General features: G+C 37.5%; 1 protein-coding gene across 3 annotated transcripts in view; it reads right to left on the bottom strand.

Annotated features, from left to right (window-relative positions):
- Window positions 1-3273: 3273 nt before the first annotated feature.
- Window positions 3274-24119, bottom strand: part of ADGRG2 (adhesion G protein-coupled receptor G2) — a 47186-nt gene continuing 26340 nt past the window's right edge. Inside the window, exons 10-27 of one of the 3 annotated variants that reach the window (XM_026052177.1) lie at window positions 23235-23274; window positions 23064-23098; window positions 21793-21875; window positions 20858-20918; window positions 19733-20397; window positions 18706-18904; window positions 18224-18380; window positions 15657-15806; window positions 15312-15434; window positions 14921-14966; window positions 14712-14815; window positions 14068-14192; window positions 12927-13195; window positions 12019-12118; window positions 11427-11701; window positions 9551-9652; window positions 8645-8797; window positions 3274-3605 (exon numbers count right to left, since the gene is read on the bottom strand). In XM_026052177.1, the coding sequence (XP_025907962.1) occupies window positions 3421-3605; window positions 8645-8797; window positions 9551-9652; window positions 11427-11701; window positions 12019-12118; window positions 12927-13195; window positions 14068-14192; window positions 14712-14815; window positions 14921-14966; window positions 15312-15434; window positions 15657-15806; window positions 18224-18380; window positions 18706-18904; window positions 19733-20397; window positions 20858-20918; window positions 21793-21875; window positions 23064-23098; window positions 23235-23274 (2872 nt within the window). In that variant the 3' untranslated portion in view covers window positions 3274-3420. Of the gene's footprint in view, window positions 3606-5425; window positions 5848-8644; window positions 8798-9550; window positions 9653-11426; window positions 11702-12018; window positions 12119-12926; window positions 13196-14067; window positions 14193-14711; window positions 14816-14920; window positions 14967-15311; window positions 15435-15656; window positions 15807-18223; window positions 18381-18705; window positions 18905-19732; window positions 20398-20857; window positions 20919-21792; window positions 21876-23063; window positions 23099-23234; window positions 23275-24119 lie in introns of those variants that run through there. The other 2 variants (XM_026052185.1, XM_026052193.1) reach the window with 2 other exon arrangements.

Consider the following 24119-nt stretch of genomic DNA (forward strand, 5'->3'; position numbering starts at 1 on the left):
AGAATCGGGATTTCCGTGATGCCGGAGGGCTGCCCTTCTGCGCCCTGGGTCGGGGCTAGCGGGAAGGGCCTTTGTCCCGCGCAGCTCCGCTCGCGCAGGTGCCTGTGGCGGGAGCACCGTGGGAAGCGGGACAGGGAGAGCCAAGGCCTTGAACCGGGCTCAGACCTACGCAGGGCGCACGGGGCRCGCGCCTAGCCTGGGCTTGCCCAATCTCCAGTGAACTCTTTCAGTCCTGCTGGCGATACAGAAAGAAAACAACTGCGGACTGAAGGTCGCAAGGTCTTCAGGAAGCATTTTTTTCCTATCTCCATGTGAAATGATTAAGGAAGTGTGTGTGKGGGGGGTTGTTTCTGATTTGTTTTGTTTTGTTTTTCTTACATGGTGGCCTCTTTGCCTGTGAAACCGGCAACCAGGGCAGAGGGAACAGGCCTAAGGAGCAACCTCTTCATTCCGTCGTGTCTCTAGGAGAGCGTTCCCGTGCGGAGGACTGGGCAGAGGGCAGTGCCTGAAGTTCCTGCACCCACGTCAGCCTGAATCGGCTGCTGCAGGTCAGGGCAGGCCGGGCCCGGGCCGGTGCCCCCTCGCAGGGCTCGCAGCCTCGGGGCAGCGCCACGCAGCCCGGAGGAGGGCAGCCGAGGAGGGCGCCCAGGCTCCGGGGCAGACCYGCAGAGCCCGGGGTGCCGCTGTGTCCGCGGGCTGCTCTCCGTCTGCGAACAAGCTGTAGAGATCCCAGAGCCTCGTGGCTGCGCTCAGTTTGACACACTCTTCTGGCAAGGGGTTGCAGCCCTCACTGAGCTCAGGGCTGCCCTGGGGAAACTGCTAAGGGCACACAAGCATTCGCAGCCTACGTAGGATATGTATTCTTCAGACTATAATACAACTTAGGTTTGCTAGGCTTTAAATGAACTACCAGGGGCTGGCAGCAAAACAGATGCAAAGTCATGTCAGTCACATTGTGCCAACTTGCATCCTCACATACTTTTAAAAATACCTTTCCTAGGAAGGAGGCTGAGATAATTCCGGTGAAAGTCTGCCATAAAACCATGGTTTATGATGGTAACTATTCACTGAGCTAAACTAATATGCTCTGGGGGCRCAAATTTTACTTTTAGTTGTAAGCAGTAAAGGAAGAAAAGGCTCCTTCCCCCAGGGATAAATTGAATAAAAAATATTTTAAAAAAGAGCATGGGATGGGGTGCAAAAATAAAAACAAAGGATGACTGCAAGCAGTTTGCTAGGAGTGGAATATACTTTTTAGTGTACTGGAGCCAAACTTGTCTTGTGGAAAACCCTCAGCAGGCTTCAGGGTGAGCCCCGGGTAGACATAATTATGTCAAACTTCTTTCTGCTCTGAACACTACTGCTAGAACCATGAAAGATGCAGTATGATGTAGAAAAACAAATRCAAGGGCCAGCTCTGCATTACCTACAAGAGATTATATCCTCCAGTCCTTATCACTTGAAGGACTGATTGCAAAACAGCCCACCAGAACACCACACTTACTGAAATGAGAACATTATAGATCTTGTGTTATCCTCGCTATAAATTTATTATTTTTACAACTGAAAATATAAATACAAGAACATTAAATAAAWTTACAAGAAACAGTGCAAAGGCAATTAGCCAAAAAGTTAAAGCATTCACAGAAAGGCACTCCAACTACTTCCATTCCAGTACTGCCTTTTTAATGCGTAGCTAAAACCTTGGGGATGAACACAGCAAATACTTGAAATTCTCACTTTAAAAGCATCATCAGAGTAGTCTCAGACACGGATGACCAAAGGAACCATCCATCACATTCAAACCACAGGGGGCTTTGAGTGCTTCCAAGGTTCAGTTGCTGAACGAGGCAGAGCCCCGGCTCCCAGGCATTTCACTGATGCTTCCCGATGAGAACAGGGTTTCCAGGGCTCCCTGCTGAGTCCTCTGGGAAAGCCAAGTACTTGCTACCATCCAGCCTGTGTCTGCCTCAAATAATCCCTCAAACAATCCCCTTTGCAGGCTTTGGCACGCTGCAGTGTGATGCTGGCTTGTTCTAGCTCTGGCTCCCACACGTAAGAGCCGGGAGTGTTCAGTCTTTGCCCAAGAACACARGGAGAAAAAACGTGTCGCGAGCTTCCCGTGTGGGTCAGGGCCGTGCGGGACCAGGGCTCCCTCATATCCCAAAGCTCATTTCTATTCAGGAATTATCTTCACAATGTCCGATGGGCTCTACCTGCTTTCAGCTGTTGTGCACGAAGAGCTAAATTTTGGTTGGCCAAAGTACAAGCAGAAGTATTCAGTAATGCTCATGAGCTGCCCCTTTAGGAAAAGCAACCATACAACCAACCCCAAAATTTCCTTGGCTACTAGCTATAGCAGCTAGCCTTTATTTCCTGTAATTTATTCTCTTTAAAAAATAACACTACTCTAGCTGATCACTGCTGATGAGAAGCAGCGGTGTGTTTAATCTCYGTAACAACCACTCAGGATAAAATACTGACCTTGCTGAAATCAACGTCAAAAATTTCCATTGACTAAGTCAAGCTACTGTCATAACTGAGGTTATCTTATAACCTAATGTCTACTCTATTCATCACCCCCTCACTCCTRGCACTCTGCTTTGATGATACCCAGCTTCCATCTTTCCACATTTCAGTAAGAGGCCACTCAAGTTCAAGACTGACCATGTTCATACTTACAGTTCTGTATCTTGTGAACATTTTTAAACCGCTGTCAGTGATTTCACTTACTGAACAAATTAGCTTCTGTATCAATGTTAATTAATCTCAATTAAAGGCACCTGCAAACTACAATAAAAGTTAAAACAAAATACCAATTACTTTTCTATACACGGGAATATTTAAATTTATATTACAAGAAATAAATATAAAAGTACCATTAAGATGCTTAAAGGTATGTATCTTTTTGCTTATATACAGCACTATAGAATCTGTAACTATAACCTATAAAAAGTTGAAGGAGACAGTGTAGCTAACACTTTTAAAGATAACATCATTTGTATGCATAGGTTGTAATTTCCTACATTTATACAATACTACTATATACTGTATCCAGATAAAATAACTCAGTTGTACTGAAAAAATCTAAACAAAACTTTCCTTTAAATGTAAAAAAAAAACTACCCCCAAAACCCTTCAATGAAGAATCAAAACAGAAATGCACCAGCTGTAATTCAACATCTGAAGTACTTTGTTAAATAGTAGCTTCCTTTTTTAATTCTTTCTTCTTCTGTCTTTTTTTTCTTTTCTTTGCTATTGTCCTTGTCCATCCATTACATGGCTGCCTTGAAGTTCCAGTACCGTCTATTAAATAAAATCAATTTCTGTTTTTCTCACATTATGTAAAGCTGTTAAAAGTAAATCTGTACTTCCTTGTAGAACAACGTATTGTAGAACAACACACTCTTTAAAAGGAAATCACATTTTCTCAATAAAAGTTAGGCTTCCCCTCTTTGAAGTCCTTCTGAGTGAGATTCGGCTTTTTTGGCTGCCTGTATCATCCTTTTCTTGAAGTGCAGCTTGTTTGCCTGCGAAGTCATGGAGACACACATCACCATTCTGGACAATGAAAGAAACACCATTCCTCTCACTGGAAAGATGGCCTGTGGAAACAAAAACGCAGCCCCTATCAGAAAGTTCACCACCAAGTCCTACATGCTTTTGCAGTCAGTGTATGCAGTACACACTCCCTAGTTTTATTCCTGTAACCATTTCAGAATGGATTTCTCTGTACATGGCTTTTCTGTAGGCAATCAGTAAGAGATCTGGGAGATAACAGCACATGCACACATGGTAAGATCGCATCTTTTGTTTTTAACAGCGAAGGTCGTATTTCTCTGAATTTGAGAGACTCCGACATGGCATAAATCTTATTACTTAASTTGCCAAATACTTGACTTACAAGCTTTGCATTAAAGTTAAGTTAAAAGCATTTTCAGGTTTGCCTTGCATCTGAAACGTGCTGGAGAACATTTTCTTCCTTTGAAATGCACCAAACTTGCAGCATTTATTCCTGGATGAYAGTTAGAGCATGCCCTAAATCCAGTGGTTTTTGGATCAGACATCTTCCCAATTTTGGTGATTCTACAGTGCACACAGGTAATACCAGTACTGACCACAGGCTGAAATGGRATACCAGCTCCCAAAATACTTAAATTACTCACTGGAGTCTCATTATCTCCATGCATCACATTCTAAATATCATTCTTGAGAGTATACCCTTTTTTATTGTTAATATTTGTGCAAATGCTTGTAAGTGCATTTCTTTTTCCTTTTGTAAAGCAGGTCATTTTAAAAGATCTGCCAGAATACCAATACAAAATTTAAAAATCTAATACCCATGTCTTTTAAGAGTTCTGCTACACAGTACATTCAGAACTGATTTTCAGAGTTCATTAATACTTTAAAAAAATGAAGAAAGAAAAACAGAATATACATAATTAAACATCTTTCTGTGCATTTTATTAGGAAACCACGAGAACTGTGCTAATAAACAAGTCTGCCTTCTAGAGCTGCGTGGCAGTCACTTGCAAGGAGCACCATGACAGGGAAACAACAACCAGAACTAAGATTATTGCAGAAAGGGATTCATTTTGTTAAACTCTACTGAGAAATGAGTTCACAAACACAGATGCAGGACAGTTATTTATACTAGAAAAGCATTTAGAAAAAAAAAAAGCCATAAACACAATCAGCGTCGCCTAATGTCAGAATTACTGGAGAGCCGGTAGAAACTGTTCACAGGTTATGCTTCCAGGAAGACCAAAATACTGGCAGGAAAGTTGTGCGCAGTGAAAAAGACATTTCTATAAGGACAGAAAGCTGAGCCTTCCTGTAGTAAATCTGATTTAGTCCATTAAATATCTGGGGCATCCTGCAGCAGAATCCTGCTAGGGGTCTGCCCTCCCTTTTACCCTCTCCCATGAATTCAGCCTTCTGAGCAACCCCTCCAAGAGAGACAAAGCTCCATTATAGGATCATCTTTAACTATTTCTTTTGAGGTTACTAGAAGTGGAGTCTTGGGTGACCTCCCTCCTCTTCGCTTTAACTCTCCTGCARAAAGGCTTCTGCAGAGACTGAGTTTGACTTCTCTCTTTTTGCAGAGTCCTCAAGCACACAGGTTTAGAGATCAGTCTACTCAACCAGTTCCTCTAGCTCTTTATGCCTCACTTTAGGCAGACTGGACACCTTGCCACAGTTTTCTTACTGATTCAAGCAGATGACAGTGCACGAGCTACATCAAAACCTCATTTGCAAGCTTTGCTTTGGAGGGAGACCCAACATTTTTTAAATAAGAAATGTGAATACATGTGTCTAGCTGACAAACATTACTGTCATTTTGAAAATACAATGTGTATGACTAAACCTGAGTATCTCAGAATGAGAGTGTAAGAGAGTGAGTTTGCAGAGATGTCTGTCAAAAAGAGTCACAACCCCATGCTAAACTATTGAGTTGCCTCTGGACTTGCAAAAAGGAAGCAACACCTCCAGAGTATGCAAAAAACTTTTAAATAYGAAGTTAAAGGTAAAAGGCCATCAAGCATTAAAACATGAACAAATACAAACAGGTAAGATAAGCAGAAGAGAGTTTTGTTAATCAATTCAAATCATGTCCTTGCTGATGCTGTAATTATACATTTGTAAAGGCTTCAGCCTCTGCCTGATTGCATTTGATTGATTTTAGAAGAGATGTTCAAAATAGCTAAGCCCTACTGCTAGGGCAGGACCTGAAGAGAGTTAAGACTATTCTGGCACTAATTGAGAAAGGTTAATTCTGTTCCTCAAGGTTGGGATCTGCAGGTTCAGCCACGTGATACCCAATGGAAGCTTCCCGAACATGAAAACCTGTCAGAGAAGAACAGAAAACAAGGAGCTTTAGTATGTTATGAAATGATCGAGATATACAATCATTAGACAAGCAAAGCCACCGGCTGTCCAAAACTTACCATGGCAAGTCATTCAATTCTGTCTGGAAAGGCATTTCCATGGAATCAGTGAAGCCAAAGCCCCAAGTATTTACAGCTTATGTCATACACTTATGACATAGGTCTCATTTACAAGAGTACTTTCTTTTGGCAGCACACTTTTTTATTGTAAAATATTGTAAAATAACACAATATTGCAGTGTTATTTTGGTTTCCTAGCTGTTTTGAGAACACAGACAGACTTTAGATCAGATACAATAAATCAGAAGGTCCTGCGTTCTTACCGAGCACCAGCCTGACCTATTTAACCACATAGGTATCTTTGGGGGCATTTGTCCAACTTTTCACTGATACAACTGCCCCGTGTTTGGGAGATAAGTATAAGGAATTGTCTTCAAGAGCTTTCCCAGGAGAAATCTACCTGAGCATCTGCACAGACTTGTTCCTCAAAGTCTTAAAGACCTGGAAGCTCATTATAAAGGAAGAGCTCTTGGTCAAACAAATTATGCTGGTCTGTATCACACAGTCCTTTTGATATGAATGGATGATGTGGTATAGGGTTCACAGCCTTCACTATATGCAATAAAATACAAATGGAGAAGAGGTGAGTTATCATGAAGACCTTGATGCATATGGCAGCACTGCAAGTTCTGTCAGATGCACGTGTCTGGGAAGCTGTTGGCTCAACACATACACAGACCCTCACACTGGAATGACCTCCTCACTTKGAAAAACCATGGATTTTTATAGTCTGGTATTAGACAGATCAGGAACATGTGACACAATGTTAGGACTGGCCAACTATTTAAATGATCAGTTTTGCATCCCGTTCCAAAGTACTACCAAAATCAGCAGCAACTTGTTCTGGAAAGCCACGATGGGACCATCCACTCAATTGCTGCAAAATGTAAGTTCAATAAAACATTTGTGCAGCTTTTCTTTCTGTTAAGCAAAGGAGTCTAAATGCTTTTGTAACTAGGATGGTGTAACAGTATAAGCATGGCAAACGCAGGGAGAAGAGAGATCTTTTATTAGAATAATTAATTCTGTATCATTATTCTGAATAATTAATAGTTGTAACTATGTAACAATAAATATTASAGTAACTAATGCTGTAAAGTAGACGTGCAGGATTTTGTTCCTGAAAATGTATCTCTTCAAAAGGTATTAATTCCCTCTATAAATATTGCCTTGGTTTGTAACAGTAAGAATTATTGTTTTTTTTCTCTGTAAATAATTTGTTACATGCAGAGTATGATAATTCCATCGTATGCACGTGGTATGCAAAACAAAGGAGGTTTTATAAGGGCATGACAGAAAAAAGGAACTAATTTTACAAGCTCAATTAATTTATAAAGCTATTCAGGGCATGTCCAAATGCCGTTAAAGGAACATTTCTTGAAGTCAGGAGAATTTTCTACATTATGCAGCTCACACATCCAAATGCAGAACAGTACATAAAGAAGCAGCACACAGGAATTCCATAGTTTTTACTTTGTATATCTTAGTGATCATTGTGTTTTCCAGTTGACTATCTGCTYCTTCTAACAGAATGTGCCAGGAAGTAAGGACAACACATCCATTATGTTCTTGTTCTACAACTTTATACTAAATAATGTGGCTGGTAGCCTGACTTCTTACCCTCAGTTCTTGATTAAATGGGAGAAATAAATTAGGCACATTGGGCTAATGTCCAGTAAGGCTTGCTCAGCTTAGGCTTTTCTACATTACAGAATTACTTTTTTCATTGGAAAAGAAAAAAGTGTCTGTACCAAGAGCTCAAATCAGTAGCAGTAACCATGCTTCGCTGTAGATTACATCTGCTACAAATATTTCACTTTTTAATGAGTATATTCAGGGAAGATTCCTATCTATAAATTTCCCAGTAGAGGGATCACAGTCACAGTGCTCCATGCATTCATTCTCAGGAACCAAGCAGAGGGCAACAGTTCAGAGAGGAGAGTACTTTGTTAGAGGGGAAAGAGGGAAGAGTTTTACTTTTCAAAAGTTGTTTCCTGCAACATAAAGATATATTTCTGTTAGGAAAAAGTATTCATAAAGGTATTCAAGAGAAAAGAGATATAGAGCAGTTCAGCTTTAATGCTTACTTTGCGGTGAGCAGCAACGCAGCCCTCAGCAGTGGCCTCTTCACTAGGAGTCTCTTAGTGAACCTCTTCACTTGTAGTCGTCATTTTCTCTTCTTCTCTCCTCATTAAGAAGCTTCCATGCGTGTTTTCCATTTATTTTAGCAGAATTTCTTCCTCACATTACGTTCTACATATTTTCTTTCATACTTTTAAATGATTTTCACTGTTTGTCTTACCTTTCTTTCTTCTTCAATGTTTATTTTAATAAGGTTTAAAACATCAACTATTTTAAAATATGCTTAAAGTTTATAGCTATATTCTTAGATGACAAGAAAGGTGTTAACAGCAGCTTTTGATCAGTAATTGCTCTAATCATGAATGCTACCTACAATTCAATGGATAAATCAGCAGTTCATACAGAGTAGAAGAAATGGTTATTTCAAAACTTTTGCATAGCACTAAAATGCATGTGTGGCATTATTTGTGATGATATCCTGAATATTTTGATCCTCTATTTATGAATAATATTTGGTCAGTAATTCACTTTACATTAGCATAACAAAGCATAAAGCCGTTGTTTTAAAAGAGAAGGAAAATAGTTTGAGAAATACTATTTTGCATTATACATACCATTGCCATTTGCATGCACTGAATAATCATTGTTCATTAGCAGTGTTGTAGAATTAGTGGAGTTACTGTTTGATTGTAAGGAATTGGAAGAACTGGATACTCCTTGATTTACAGTCTGCTTCTTTAAACCATTAGTAGCAGTTCTACTCCAGTCTACGGTAGATACATGTTACAGAAAGTAGTGCAACCCATAAAAGCAAAATATAAAAATATAGCTAATAATGCAAATGAAATAAAATAACAGCAAGGGTTTCCCAATTCTCCCCACAGGACTACAGAGTAATATTCAGTCAGAATAATATTCTCTTAAGAATTTCATGATTGTTGAGGGCTAAAATTATTTATACCTATTTTCCTTTTTCATCAAGCAAGCAGTCATGGTTTATGACTGCAGACCAAAGATTGGCAGCAACTAAAGTACAGCCAACCCTCTGAATTAAAGTGTACGAAAAAATACATTGCTTTATAATAAGTCAAGTACTRAATAAAACAATACCACAAACCCTCTTCCAGGCTTTTTTGTTGTTGTTGTTGAAACTATTCTTCATCTTGCTTTTGTTGAAGTCACTGACCAAACTAAACGTGACTCAGGAGACCTGGCATATCTTACGTCTCCTAATCACAATCTCTGGTTTTCTGCAAAGCCGTACTGACAGACCCAGGGAGAGGGCTGCTGCAGTTAACAGCTTAATGCAACAGCATGTAAGAACTGAATAAGCTGCAGCCTTTAAAGAGGATTGGTTTAGAGGYTTATTACATCTACAGTAAAAAAACAGGCCTGGAACTACAGCAATATGTTTTACTGGATATTAATAAAAATAMGCATACAAAATGCTAGGGACTTAACACTGAGCCCAAACATTCAGAAGTAAAAAAAGGGTAGGAAAAAAAAGTTTTCATAATTACCAGAGTTCTCAGCTAGTCTGAATTTYCCACAACAAAGATATCTTCTCCACTGTTTACGAACATTTTCCTTTGTTACACAATAGAAGATAAAAATGAAGAACCCTGCAAAGTGACAAATAACAGATATGTTCCAAAATAGGTTTCTGCTTCATCTTAATATATATGTATAATTTGCATATGATATATATTAATACACACATGAATACATTTCTTTTTCTTTTGTTTGTTGTTTTTGAGTTGTAATCGAAACCAATGACACCTTTCTTCACTGAAAGTYCACAGTTCTGAACACTTAAGAATATTTTCCCCTTGTGCTAACATGATAGGTATCATACATACAAATGGAAGGAAAATAAATGCAATCAAAATCCACAGATTTTCATACTCTGAAATAAAAAAGGAAAAAAAATCTGTGGATCCTGAGCATTACTGAAGTCTTTGGTAGACAAGTCAAACTAATGTCGACAGAGAGTACAGCAATACACTGTCAGGCTACAGTCAGCTGTCAGCTCTCAGCACACCTTGTAACACTTCAGTGTGCCCTGAGAAGTGATTCCTTAGATTTACAATGAAATAAAATAAAAATAAAAAACATATAAAATAAAATAAAARTTTAAATGTTCAGGTTGGCAAAGACAGATTTACATTATGCTTGCACTGCTTTTAAAACCATTTCAGCCTATATGTGTTTTTGAATATCACACTGTAAGAGATAATTTACATCTTTACATTACTTATTATGTTTCTTAACTTTGGCTTTCAGGACAAATTTTTAAAGGTAATTAAGTGTTACTTTATTCAAAGGCTTTTGTTCCATTTTCAAATATTATTTTGGAACACTGGCATATAGTTAATTGGGTCAATACTATTTATTTGCCTTTATTACTTTTAGCATCAGCTTTTACCCAGTATTAAATTTGAGTAAGGGCAGAACTTAAGGTCACATAACAGATTACCCTGCAGCCACATGGAATCTACAGTCTCGTGTTAGGTCCACACGATCCTTTGGAAGGCCTGGGAGGCYATGGGTCCAACCCCTCAAGCAGTCAAGTAGTAAGATCCGTAAAATCAGCGTATCCAATAGGAGAGAGGCATATACACTGAATTGCCATTTTAATGGCTCTCCTCTCTGGAAAACCAGCCAGCCGGTCATTGAAGTAGCTGTGCCATTTAAGTGCCGTTTAAGCAGTACGGCAGTCAGCAGTAGGGCAGGTCAGCAGCAYGAAGGGCTCTGCAGGTGACAAGGTCTATGCGTGTGGGGCACTGCTCTTATTTAGCTGCCTTTGGCACTCTGGAGCACTGTGCCTCTGCAGTTGTGAAGCCCAAGCTTGGTGCTACTTGGTTACTTCAGTACTAAATATCCTTCTCAGCTCACTTGGAGATGCTCCAGCTTTGCCTTTCGCAACAGCCCTTCGCTCAATGTCTGACCTCACGTCTAGGAGCAAGAAGCTGGGAAATAACATGGTTTTCACTACATGAACGTAAACCCTTACAGCAACTGAGGATTTAAAATTAATCCATTGACTAGGGAAAGTCTCTCACTTCCAGTGGTGTCTGGTGTACATACATTTATAAAACTATAGTATTTATAGATATAAATAGTATACTACTTTCCTGCCATATATTGTATATCATTACAATAGTGTTATATTATATATRGTATATATATATATGTATATATATATGTATTATATCTTATATTCTGCACATATTATTATATTATTTATGATCTGAGGAAAGCAGTATCATCTCTAACTTAATTAACAGTAAACAATGTATCAAAGTTACGTATTTGTTGTTGAATAAACTTCCTTTTTTTAAATTCTTTATTCATTATATTATACACAACAGGCTAACACATGAAGTATAAACTTACCTTGCAGAGTGTTGAAAATGGTGAAGAGGTATGTAAATACCTCATTTACCGTAAAGAAAGCAAATCCCCAAGTAATTCCCAACAAAAATGTGAGACCAGCAACACTCCTGAGGTCCTGAATACTCGTTTTCCTCTGAGTGCCAAGCTGTTTTTTCTTTTTGATGCGACAGAGCTGGATCAGCACAACAATGAACATGCTGATATTGATCAGGAATATTACGCAGAAGTATCCCACAGCAGTAATATAGAAGGCTATTCTGCTTTTAATCCAGCAGCTAGAACACAAGAACAAAGTCTGTCAGCATTTATCACAGAAATCAAGTGACTATGAGATAAAGCTGTATTTTGTTATAAATGTAAACAATTTTTACCCTCTTCAGTAAAGCGGTTGGGTTTTTTTTGGCCAAAGAGTAGGAATAGTCTCATTGACAGTTATCAATGGGCATGTGACATACTGCACAACTACACCATTTCAAAACTTTCTCACTGCTTTCTTCTCTCCACCAGTTTTATTTCAAAGAAAAGCAATTTGATAGGACTCAGGAGAAGGAAAAAAGAAAAAAAAAAAAAAAAGAGCTATCCTTTTACTTACAATTCATCTGGTCTGTTGTTTGAAAATGTTGCAGTTGATATAAGCCCATAATTTTCTGGCGACACTGCCAACACAATGGCCACAATTACTGCTGGTACCCCTAAAAAATTGTGAGCAAATACACAGGTGAAAATCATGACACAATGAGGGTAATAAGATGACTTGAAACTACTGTATTTTTCTGTGAAATTTACAGCCTGTCTATTATATTCTTTTGATTATTGGCTGTCCAAATAGATCTAAAAACTGGGGCATTCAAGCAGTCCTTCTACTCACAAAGAAACAAATGCTTTGCTGCACAGCTAGCTTTAAACTTTCTGAAGGCAACAAATATCCTATGATGGAATCCAGTTATTTTACTTATAAGCTAATCTACCCAGGTATGTGTATGGTAACAAAGCTTTTAAAGTACCAAATACAGTACTTGGATTTTCTTCCCACTGAAATCTGTTTAAAGAAACATAATTCTATTGATTTTTGTGACTTCACTCATGTCTACTTAAGTGGGCCATAGAAGAGAATCAGATCCAGAATCTCTTCATCTTTTCATCAGTTAGGTGGGATTTGTTGCTATGCTAGAAACACAACATATATAAACATGATGGCATTTATTTTCCAAACAGAAATATCTGTCTGGAAGATGGCAATGAAAGGGGGCACATTCAAAATTGGGTCTATTACATTTGCACTGCAGCAGCCTCCATTTCTCAGCTTGCAATCCAAAAAAATCTGCAGCTAGGGGCAAGTTCCGGGTGGAATATACAGGACCAGACTTACTGATAATGAGTATGTAATCACTGACAGCTCATTGGTATTTAACGACTCATTCATTTTCACTTTTAGCAAGTATCACATTCCCCAAAATATTTAGCTTGCAAAAGTAAAAAATAAAAATAATAAATACGTACCCCAACCAACAACGCAAAATTTAAGGATATATTTCCGTACATAGGTATTAAAGACCTTCACAAGAGCAAGATACATATGGAAAGCTTCTAGGCCCATCCAAGTGAAGGAAACCAAGAGAAAATAGTGAAGAAATACAGCAACTGCAATGCACAAGCCTCGTGTATCATACAAAGCAATCCAGGAATCAAGGAGGAAAACCAGGTTGAGCAGAAGCAACGCAGCACACAGTTGAATAAGGATTTTGGAGGGGTAGTCTCTTCGGATTTTCCTAAAATGCAAAGTAGTGGGATCACTTCAGATGTCATTACTTTGGGTCGCAGACTTTTTCTTTCTTGTAGTTCTTATTGCACAAATGACAATAGAATATTTCTTCATATATTTTTCATTCCTCTAGAATTCCTCATATATTGCATTTATACAGAGAAGGTGAGTTATAAAAGATACGGTAAAGGTCCATATAACAAGTTTGTGATAATATTTCATTAAATACAAACAACRCAGCACATTTTAATTTACTGAGGTGGTTTTTTTTTCCTCTCACACTCTGTGCTTCTTTCTGTTGAAGTACTGCCAAAAAAMCAAAATGTGAATATTCTTTAATGCTAAACTTGATTAGGCATTCTACTGTGCACCCAACAGCCTTGACAGCAATGAGAAATTCTTTGATGGCAGGATAATGAGAGAGTAAACAGGTGCCAAAAGCAACTTCTAGGAGGATTTATAAACACAGTACGAAGTTTCAAAGCTAAGGCTCAATCAAGTCAAGAAAATGTTCTGAGAATCAAGGGAGTTAGCAGGCCATAATTAAATGTCATTTCACAATGACATATAAATATGTCATCATTATGAACYGCAATGTGTTGGCTGTATCTTAAACTCATTCTTCCACACTTTTGTTWGCACAGTATGTTGTAAACCACTTAGAAGCACCATTTCTTCCCTTGTCACTGCATAGAAGCCCATGATTCCTTCACGTGTAGACAAGATTAATAGATGGAATCAACACCTTCTAGTAAAATGAACAAATTTGTGCCTTGTTAATTGAACCAGAAACAGTAATTACTGGAAATGACATTGCAGAGAACACTACAAGCAATCCCAAGCACAGAATAATGGGAGTTTAGTTCAGAAAATACTTACTCGAAGGCTATGTAGGTCACAAGAGTAATAGAAAGAAAAATTGCTGAGAGGCCACAGCCTATATAGGATATAAATGTCAGTACCAATTCTTGTGTGGGATTTAGAGGAGTATTTCCATACAAGTTCTGAAAGAGAAATAGAAGTTAATTTCAGAGAGCATGCTTGTTAAAGGGAAAAAAAATCCCCACCAAAATGCACCTTTCCCTCTGCAATAAAAAAAAACATTTCCATCACAGATCTTGATGATCTGTGATGTAAAAGGCGAATTAAAAAAATTAGAAAAAAATCTGTGAAATGATATTTGATTAAAATATTGTTTAAAAAGTGATTTATCCTAATTTTTCTTCCTACAGAATAAAGGCCACCTCAATAAAAAGCTGTGGTTTAGTAAAACACCTACTGTGTTTTACTAAATGTGTTTTAACGGCACTCACGACTTTAATGGAACTCATGCCCCAGCTCAACAAGYTGGTTAAGAAAATGACTGATTTTATGCATGCACATACTAACACTGAAGTGAATGGAGCTGGTCAGCTATTTCATAGTTGATACATTCTTGCTGAATTCTCATCTCTTTAAAATAACACATRCTTAAATCTTTTCTTTAATCAGGGCAAGCTTGCACATTTTTTTAAAATAATTACCATCAAAACAGCAAAACTTGTGAGGTGGTTGCACGAACAGACTGTTTCATTTGCTCTGCTTTCTTTAACTACGCAGCCCTCATATGACCAGCCTCCATGTCCACCTGTTACAGAAAAGTTTTRTTATTGACAAGAGGATTTCTTTCTGCTAACACAATTTAATATACCTAAAATAGGATGATATTTGGAGTGATATATCAAGTACCTACCATTTCTATTAAAGTCCCAAAAAACACATCTAACTGATGAATTATCCTGTTTGAGAGGTAAAGAAAAAAAAAGATGTTTTACTCAACTACAAGTTTATCACCAAGCAATTTATTCATAGTGTACAAAACAGAGATAAAAAATAAATACTGGTTTACATGAATGTAAAGTAAATCTAGATGCATAAATGGATTAATATTTCAGTATGCATGCAAAACCAGATAGAACAAATTTGAAGTGATTACACAGGAGATAGGTCCCGTGCCTATGCTGAGTATATTTTGTTCCTGTCCACATCAGTACAGCAGCACTAACAAAACAACCTGCATTCTTAGCATGATATTTCTTTTTATCTCCAAATGAGGCAAAAGTCCACCAAAACAAAAATCATACCTGGTTGGGTTTGATATTCTGTAAAGTGACAGTAACATTTGCCTTCAAGTTGCTAAGTGAGAGGTTAGCAACACTTGATGATATAACATTGCTGATTAAAGATGCATTCTTTAGGGAAGGATCCTGGAACAACAAATACATAACCAGATTTAAAAATATTAAAGGAAACAGCAGTGAAATACAGCACACACAAGTTCAATTATATGGTGTGAGAACTTGATAAAAAACAGCATATTTTTAATGGGCCATTTTGAAATGTATTTTGGGGAAAAAATATCCAATTATATTTTATTTTGTTCTTCTCTGGAGTTTAAAACCATTATGAATAGATTGCCAGAATAATACCTGGAACACAGTGGTCTTTTTAAAAAAGTTGAATATAACTCTAGAAGCCAAGTCCAACTCTTCAGGAGGTAAATTTGTCAGCAATGACGAAGGAAGTGTAATAGCTCCAAGATTGTTTAAGTCATAAAGTGCTTCAGTACCTAAAGAGATCTGTAAAATAAGTACAAAGATTATGATTTATTTCTGTCACTAAACCAAAATGAAACTATGCCTTATWTTCAGCTCAGAACTTTGAAATATGTATTTGTGCCACCCCAGTCACTGCTAGGAACATTCAGTTGAGCTCTCATTCCTCTCTTGCTCAAAGGATTAAAAGCATCTGCAGGCTTGAAAACGATGCAGTTTATTTCAAGTCTGCCCATCTTTATCCATTTGCTTACTGGGACAGAAATCTTGGGGATAATATTGATTTGAAAAAGGTGAAGAGCAACAACCTACACAGGTCTCTCTAATCACTGAGGGAGATGAGCTTTTCAAAGTACAGCAGGGTGYAAAAAACTTCTAATACCTAGGTGAAAAAAGTAGGTCATCTGTAGAYGACCAAGAAAAGGAGGCTTTCACATTCATCGTATCTATCTGCATTTACATTCCCTAAAGGTTTTTAATGAAGTGGCTACTCTCAATCATATTTGAAAATACAAGAGAGACTACAAAGATTTTGAAGTTCTACTGACCAAAGAGAAAAGAGACGCCCTACCTATGCCTTCATACTTGTTTTTTCTGCAACAGCTGCTCAACCTGTTACCCCACGGAGAGCTCCAAAATGGCCCTGCGATGCCTTTTGTCCAAGGACATGCGAGAGAAAGGTTATAGGGAAGGACTGAGAGTACTCCTAAGGAAAGGGACATAGGGGACATGAAGGTAACCTGTCCCTGGGTGGCTGTGAGAACACCCATGCTGGTTGACAGGACAAATGTGTATGACAAACGAGAGGGTGGCAAACACAGTGTGAGGCCACAGGAACCAGCGGAGAACTGAAGGCCTTGGAGTGCCAGAGGCAGGATTATTGTGCCAATGTAGGAATGAAGGAGATATCCATAGGTTTGCAGGGTCCATTAATGTCCCTGCTCATAAAGAATTATTTGTAATTAATTAATTAATAAAGTTTTAGCCTTTTTCAAATGAATTGAGAAAAGGTAAATAGCTATTATTTGTCAGGATGCCTTGAGTACGGTATGCTATGCAGAATCTAAGACAATCAGCTCTRATTTTAAGATCATCTGGTAAAAAAAGACAGAAATAAAACTAAGCAAGCTGCTGCTGCAGTATTTTACATGCATATGAACAAATAAATGCACAAAAAATGCTGCTTTTTTATAAAACAAATCTGAACCTTTACCCGTCTTTTGTGCTGTACTACATGGAACTTTGCTTAGCACAAAATCTCTAGCTTTTTCTTGTAAAGCCTGGGTAGCATATTAGTCATCTTATCTAAACATACCATTATCTCCAAGTTTATGAAAGACGAGAATTGAACAATAGCCGAACCAAAGAGAGGAATGACCTGTATATTCAAAGAATGCTATAATACAGTGAGCTCTCTACAGTATCCTAAAAAATATTTTAAGTCTTCTCTGGCTAAACCGCTTCTAAGTAAGAAGATGGATTCAACTTCCTGTTCTCTTTTGTTTAGGTAGCTACCCAATTAATTCCAAAAAGGCACTCTTGTTGCTTTGAGTTGGACCAGATATGTAGAAAKTTCTCTGCTGTATTTCTTTTCCGTGCCATGACATTTCCCGTAGATCGCTATTYAGCAAACACCTCTTTTCCAGCACTACCACCTCTTAGAGTCACCTCAGACCCATGCATCACATATTACTTGGAACACAAAAAGAACTCAAATGTTAACATTTCACATCATTTTTAATATCATTGAATCATCCTGGTGCCTCTTCTGGCTTGTGCTAGCTTAGACTTTTCTGAGAGAAATGTGAGAAATGTGCCACTATTTGTCCAGAACTTTCCACCTCTCCTGGCGAAAAATCTCCAAGGATGGTGGAAAGCCTCCAATTTATAATTTCGTCAACCAGACAGGAAAAAGGTTTTGAGTTATACAAACTAGGTCCAAACCTTTCTCAGCCCCTTTTTCATAGACAGAACAACAATCTCTGGGTGACAAATAAAAGTATATCATTATCTGAGCAACCTAATAGTCTTTTCCTGGCACCCGCTGCAGTTAATCACCTTCTAACACATGAAGCCATCTGCCAGCATTCCTTGATGCATTTTAGCACTGTCAGGGTGGATGATTAAATGACTCCTATTTTGAGGTTTTTGAGGGAGAATTATTCAGCCAAGCCCTCTATCCCATTCTGGTACTCCGGCTCTAGCCTTTCTAATGGCTTATTAGTCAAATGTCAACTTGTACATCTGTTACTTACTGATGCCACAGCGGAAAATGAAAGGAACATCTCTAGAAGGCTCCAAAAGCAAAGTATTTTTTCTCTTAAAATAACAAAAATAACAGATTCTGAAACTGGAATATAAACACAAACCAAAGCCAACTTGCCTACATAAAATATACAAATATTTAAATTTGGAGGTATTTAGAATTAGAGTTGCTTTACCTGGAGATCAGATGAATCCTGGACAGCAAAGGACATTTGGCTGAAGTGCATGCTGTTGGTTTTGACTACTGCCAGAGCCAAGGAAGGGGAAGAAAAATCAGCAGACTTGGCTGAAAAGTTCAATTTTAGGCCAATATAATCCACAAGTTTTATTATTCTGAAAATAAAAGAGACAGCTAGTCTAGTTACCAAGACCATACACACAAATTCTCAGTCAGGTTGTGGAGCAGCAAGCCAAGACTGAATATAAAGTCTAGCTGACTCTGCTCATTTTATGTGTCTTTGACATGAAAAATTACACTTTTCCATTGAGTTACAGTAGAGCTAGTAACACTAGTACTACTCTAGTACTCCCTGCCTTTCCATATAGCTACAATAAAGCACAAGAGACCTTTTTCTGGATTATGATTATTAAAAATCACCTTCAGCACTGTCACTTTAGCAAGACAGTTAACACAATACACATTTAAACTATTACCAACCTGTTGGAAATTCGGGGTGATAATGGTTGAGAAGCAGTCAAGATTTTGCTAACTTCACCAACCATCCTTTCTACATCTTTTGGCTCTACTTTTCCATCTGCTAAGTCCTTTTCTATTTTGGAAACGATTTGTTCAGCTGTGGTGATATTAACGGTAGTATAAATGGAAGTTGGATATGTGGCAGCTGATAGTATCTTTCCTGTGACAAGAGAAAATTCATGCATTTATTTAGGTGTGTTCAACAAGCAAAGTAATCCTTAAGAATCAGGGAAAGATTAGGAAAAGAGCACAACAACAGTTCTCTTGATCAACAAACCTTACTACAAGTGTAAGGACTCTCTACATGTTACATTAAACAAGATGCCTTCTCGCTGTCAGCTACTCTGCATAGAGAAATACAGAAACATAAACGAAGTTTCAAATAACCTAAATTCATTCCACTCTACTGATTATAATGGTCTTCATATTAGACTCTTGGTGATGTTAAATAATCTATTGTTTTGGATTTTTAGCTAATAAATATCTGGAAATAGAATAAATTCAAGACTAGCTATTTGACAAGCACCCAATGAAAAGCATACAGTCTTCACAAAAAATATACAGCTAAAAATATTCCTCAGCAATTGTATATTTCAAGGAAGTTCTAATACTGATGTGGAATGTTTTAAACATCAGTTTAGTTAAAAAAAAAAAAAAAATGGCTACCTGCTTCTGTGACTACTAATTTTTCCGCCAAATGTACCTGTTTGGAATTTAGCACACTACTTACATATGAAAAATATCGGGTAGAGTAGAGTATCATTCATAATGGCCAAAGGCATCAGAATGTGTTTCAAAAGACAAAAGAATGCCTTCAAAAAGATCATACATCTTGTGAGAGTTATGTCTTCACAGTATTTGGAAGGTGAGGTCTTAGTTCATATACAGTAAGATCCTCTGTTGAATAAGTTCAGTATATGCTATCCAAATATTAGTATATATATTAAAAAAAAAAAAAAAAAAAGAGATTTCCACTTGTCCTATTTACCTGTGTTTCCATGAGGTGGGCTGCCATGGCCAACATTTGTAGAATTAGGACGAGAAGAAGCTGAGGCAGAATGTCTGGCAGGACTAACAGTGGGGATCAAGTATGTTGTGAAAGGAGTAATGGGAAGAATGGGTGCTGCAGTAACACTTTTATTAATGGAGACAGATTTGGTAGAAACCGTAGCAGAAGGAATTTGTGTGACAGATCTGGTGGTACTCTCCGAGGGGGGAATTGCTATGGGAGGTGGGGGCGGCTCAAAAGAGGAACCTGTTGTAGGTTTAATGAAACTAGAAACAACATTTCTAGGATATGTAGCATCAGATTTAATCGAGAGAGCAACATTAGTGCCAGATTTTGAAGCAGGTGTAGACAGAAAAGTTGGCATGTCAGGCTGAGCAAAAGAGGGAAGTCTAGWGATGGCACTGGTGGAAGGCACAGAAGTTACAGTAGTATCTGTGGTAGAAGGATCAGAGAGAGGACTTGTGGTGGGAGATGTGGAAAGAGTTCCAGAAGCATCAATTCCTGTGAATGGAGTGATCAGTGGTTTAACTTGGGAGTCCTGTTTGGTAGAAAGCATAGTGGGGGAAAGAAAAGGATTTCTTTTAGGGGGAAAAGGAGGAAGTGAGAAAGGGGCCCATATAGAATGAGATGGCACTTGTATAGTACTGTAAAAAAAGAAAGCACAGAAAAGCATATTAATCTTTTTATAATTTAAATTTGTTATATTTTAAAGAAAGTTAGAATATAGAAATATATAGSAACATACTGCTACTAATAATTAGTATTTTAAAATCCATCATATCGGATGTTTCATGCTTTATTAACAAATATTAATTTTGTCACATTTTCAAAGCATTGACTTTATGGTTTGGTACAGCTGTTAACTAGAAACGGCGTAAATAATTCTACTGGCTTCATTGTCTACTCTGTACGAGATGCAGTTTATAAAAGTTAACTTCATCAGGGTTAAAAAAAAGAGAGAGAAAGAAAAAGAACACTCTACAGGAAAATGTCTGTGAGGTCGCCCTTGTGGAGAGACTATTATGCTAGAAAATGGAAATTCATTATTACTGCATTATAAAATTCAGTAGTCAGGGAAGACAGGCCTTTTGTATTTATACTCACTACTTTTGTAATTCTTCAGCAGACAAAGAACAGTACTTTGGTGATGAACAGCAGCACTCATCTGAGATGACAAAGCAACATTAACTTAGTTTGTCCCAAAGCAAAAAAAAATCCTAGTATTACTAGCAATAGTGCTTTTAGCAGTAGTAGTACAATAGTAGGAGGAGGAGGCCAGCCACTTTTCAGTGGTGGCCAGCGATAGGACAAGAGGGAATGGCCACAAACTGAAGCACCAGAAGTTCCACGGGAACTTAAGGAAAAAATTCTTTCCTGTGAGGGTGCCAGAGCCCTGGCACAGGCTGCCCAGGGAGGYTGTGGAGTCTCCTTCTCTGGAGATCTTCCCAACCCACTTGGACGCAGCCCTGTGCCCCGTGCTCTGGGTGCCCCTGTATGTGCAGGGGGGCTGGACTGGATGATCTCTAAAGGTCCCTTCCAACTACAACCATTTTGTGGTACTGTGAATAGCATCCAGATAGCACATGTTTGAAAACAACAGTGCATTCTGCATAATTGCTTCTGAGTTTTATCTGAAAAAACACTTGCAAAAGAGATTTTGCAATTTTATCACTACTCCTCACTATATTAATATTACTGTGAAAATTCTGCAATTTTTGAACTTGATTAATCAAGATCACCATTTCAGTAATGCATATATGTTGGTAAACAATATTATTGCTAGTCCTTTTAAAATCTACTTTAGTAAAGTATTCAGCAATTTTATACCAAAGCTTTTTAATACACATTTCCAAACTTCCTCTTCTCTCCCCAAATCCAAACTGCTGCATTTTCACTGTGTATATGAACTTATAAAAATTAGTTTTTATTTAAAAATAAGTAAGAGTCTTTTCTTTTAACTTCTAGGAGGTAACCTGAAGAACTATAAGATTTAATCTAAACAGAAGCTGCGATGAGATTGTATTTAAAGCAAAACTTACCAATCTGACTTATTTCTTTTTTGTCTTTTAAACTGGTTATATTCTCTTTCTTAGTCAGCTTTATTATGAAACTGCAATGTACACTACAATGAGAAGAAAAAGTGTTAGTCTCAAGAAGCATACCTGCCTTGCATTTGCAACGCACAGAATCAACGTCAAATGCTAAATCAGAGAACACAATTTTCAAGGCATTTTCAGTTTTTGAATTACTTTTAAAGCAAGTAAAACACTATGTCAGGCTATAAAGCAGAAGAGTATACGTTAAAGAATATGTCAGTTTGTGGTACCTTGCTTTTTTTTTTTCTCTCTACAAACAYTGCTGCTTCTTAAATGGGATCCCAGCTCATTAACATTAGTCATTTACTCGTGTACTCAGGTAGGCATAATACTACACTTTTTATAATTATGGACAGATTATAAGAAATCCTCCCTAGCTAAATTAGCAAATTTACAGTCAGAATTCTTCACATTCATCCAAGTCAAACACACAAGTGTATAAAAGGCAACACAAACAATACGAAGTGAAATTTCTTTCCAGCTAACAAGAATGAAGAGCTCTGCCAGCACATGATATGGAGATGTGAACTGAATTTCTGCCCATTGCTATTGGAGTGTTTGGGACTTTTTTTTCATCTTACACTGGGAAAATAAACTCCATAATTTAAATATGTGGGTAAATGAAGTTCCAGATATTGAATTTATAATATGGAGTTTCCAAGCTGATCAGTTTAAAGGACTTGCAATTTAGTGGTGAGCAGCAATTAAACTRACAGGTGTTGCCTGCATTTCAGTCAACAGCTGCCAAGGTTTCTGGAATCACCTGCTGTAGAGCAGCCTTGCTGAGGATGGCTGGTTTTCAAAGCCGAAAAACAGCAACCCAAAACGTTTGAAATATTTTGCTAATAAAGATTGTCTTGGATTTATAAGCTCGGGAAGTTCAGTGGTCCCAGATCTCACAGCAGCTTTTCAGGCTATTGTCCAAATTGCTGTATGAGTCAGTTAATATGAAGAAATCTGGCACACAAGCCTGTGTTGCACCAGAAGATTAATGAAAAGCGATATAATTTCATTAAAAAAAATCCTAGGAGATTAAGAGGATCAGAATTTGACAGCCTGCATATATTTCTCAAGATAGTTTCTCAACCTTAACTACCTAGATGTTTTTTTTTTCCTGCTACAGAACTCATATTTCAAGCATTCATGCTTGAAATAGTCAYGATAAAATATATGAGCTTTCTATTATATTAACATTTTGAAAGTTAACCACAAACCTCTGGTTTTCTGTTCTGCATTCCATAACAGAGGACTGTAAAGACAAGTGAAAGAAGAATAAAATTATTCTGTCAGGAGAGAACRGGAATGATATTTATGACATTATGATATTATAAGACGTAAGTTAAAAAGAAAGTTTTCCAAGTAGTAAAAACAATGAATAAACCTACCTCACTCATTTCTTGCAAGGTTTTGTTGAACTCTGAAATTCTTTAAAATAAAAAGTTACYATTATGGAGGACTTGTACTTATGTTTAAAAAGAAAAGAATAAGCAATTACCAAGAAGAAAACATTTTTCCTATTGATCAGTAAATAGTTAACAATGAGTTTTTAAAATCATGCCAGTTTTAATATTGTAAAAAYATTTTTCAAAGGATCAAATAGTAATAAATCATCTTTTTGACTTTATTAGCTACTTCACAAAGTAAGTTTAAACCTCTGTCATTCCACATAAATATCACAAGATCAACCCCAGTCTTTAAGGCTAATTTAGAAGAGCAAGAGACAAATCTACATATTGTATTTTGGCATGGAAATTTTGGAATTTCCTTTTGGAATGGAAACTAATGTCAGAGTCAAAGCTACAGAAAAAGATTGACCAAGAAATATGAACTTTTTTTTTTTTTTTTTTTTTTTCCCCCCCGGGGAGATTTTGAGAATAGCGGTAAATATACAATCAGTTAAACTACCCTGAAGGGTGGTACAAGTATTAGAAATACTAGGATAAGAAAGATAAGTAGAACCATAACTGGGAAAAACCCCTACAAAGAAAAACCGTTGGTGGGTCTGGGAGTATCTTAGAAAGGCCATGAAAGGAGATACTACACTAAAATAAAAATATAGATAGGACTCCATGAATATGTATAAAAAAATAGCTATGAAACTTTTAATATTAGTTCCATAAAAGACTGGCCAAATCCCGTACACTGTTTTTTAACAACAAAATCCACTGATTCATAAACCAAAAATGAGACTATTCTAATCAGCGTGAACTTCACCTTCAAGAAATYTCACAATTCTTGAAATTTTTAATTTATACAGTGCAGAATAACCT

The sequence above is a fragment of the Nothoprocta perdicaria genome, unplaced genomic scaffold, assembly GCF_003342845.1.
Source record: "Nothoprocta perdicaria isolate Ctin4 unplaced genomic scaffold, notPer1 scaffold_112, whole genome shotgun sequence".
In the NCBI taxonomy this organism is placed as follows: Eukaryota; Metazoa; Chordata; class Aves; order Tinamiformes; family Tinamidae; genus Nothoprocta; species Nothoprocta perdicaria.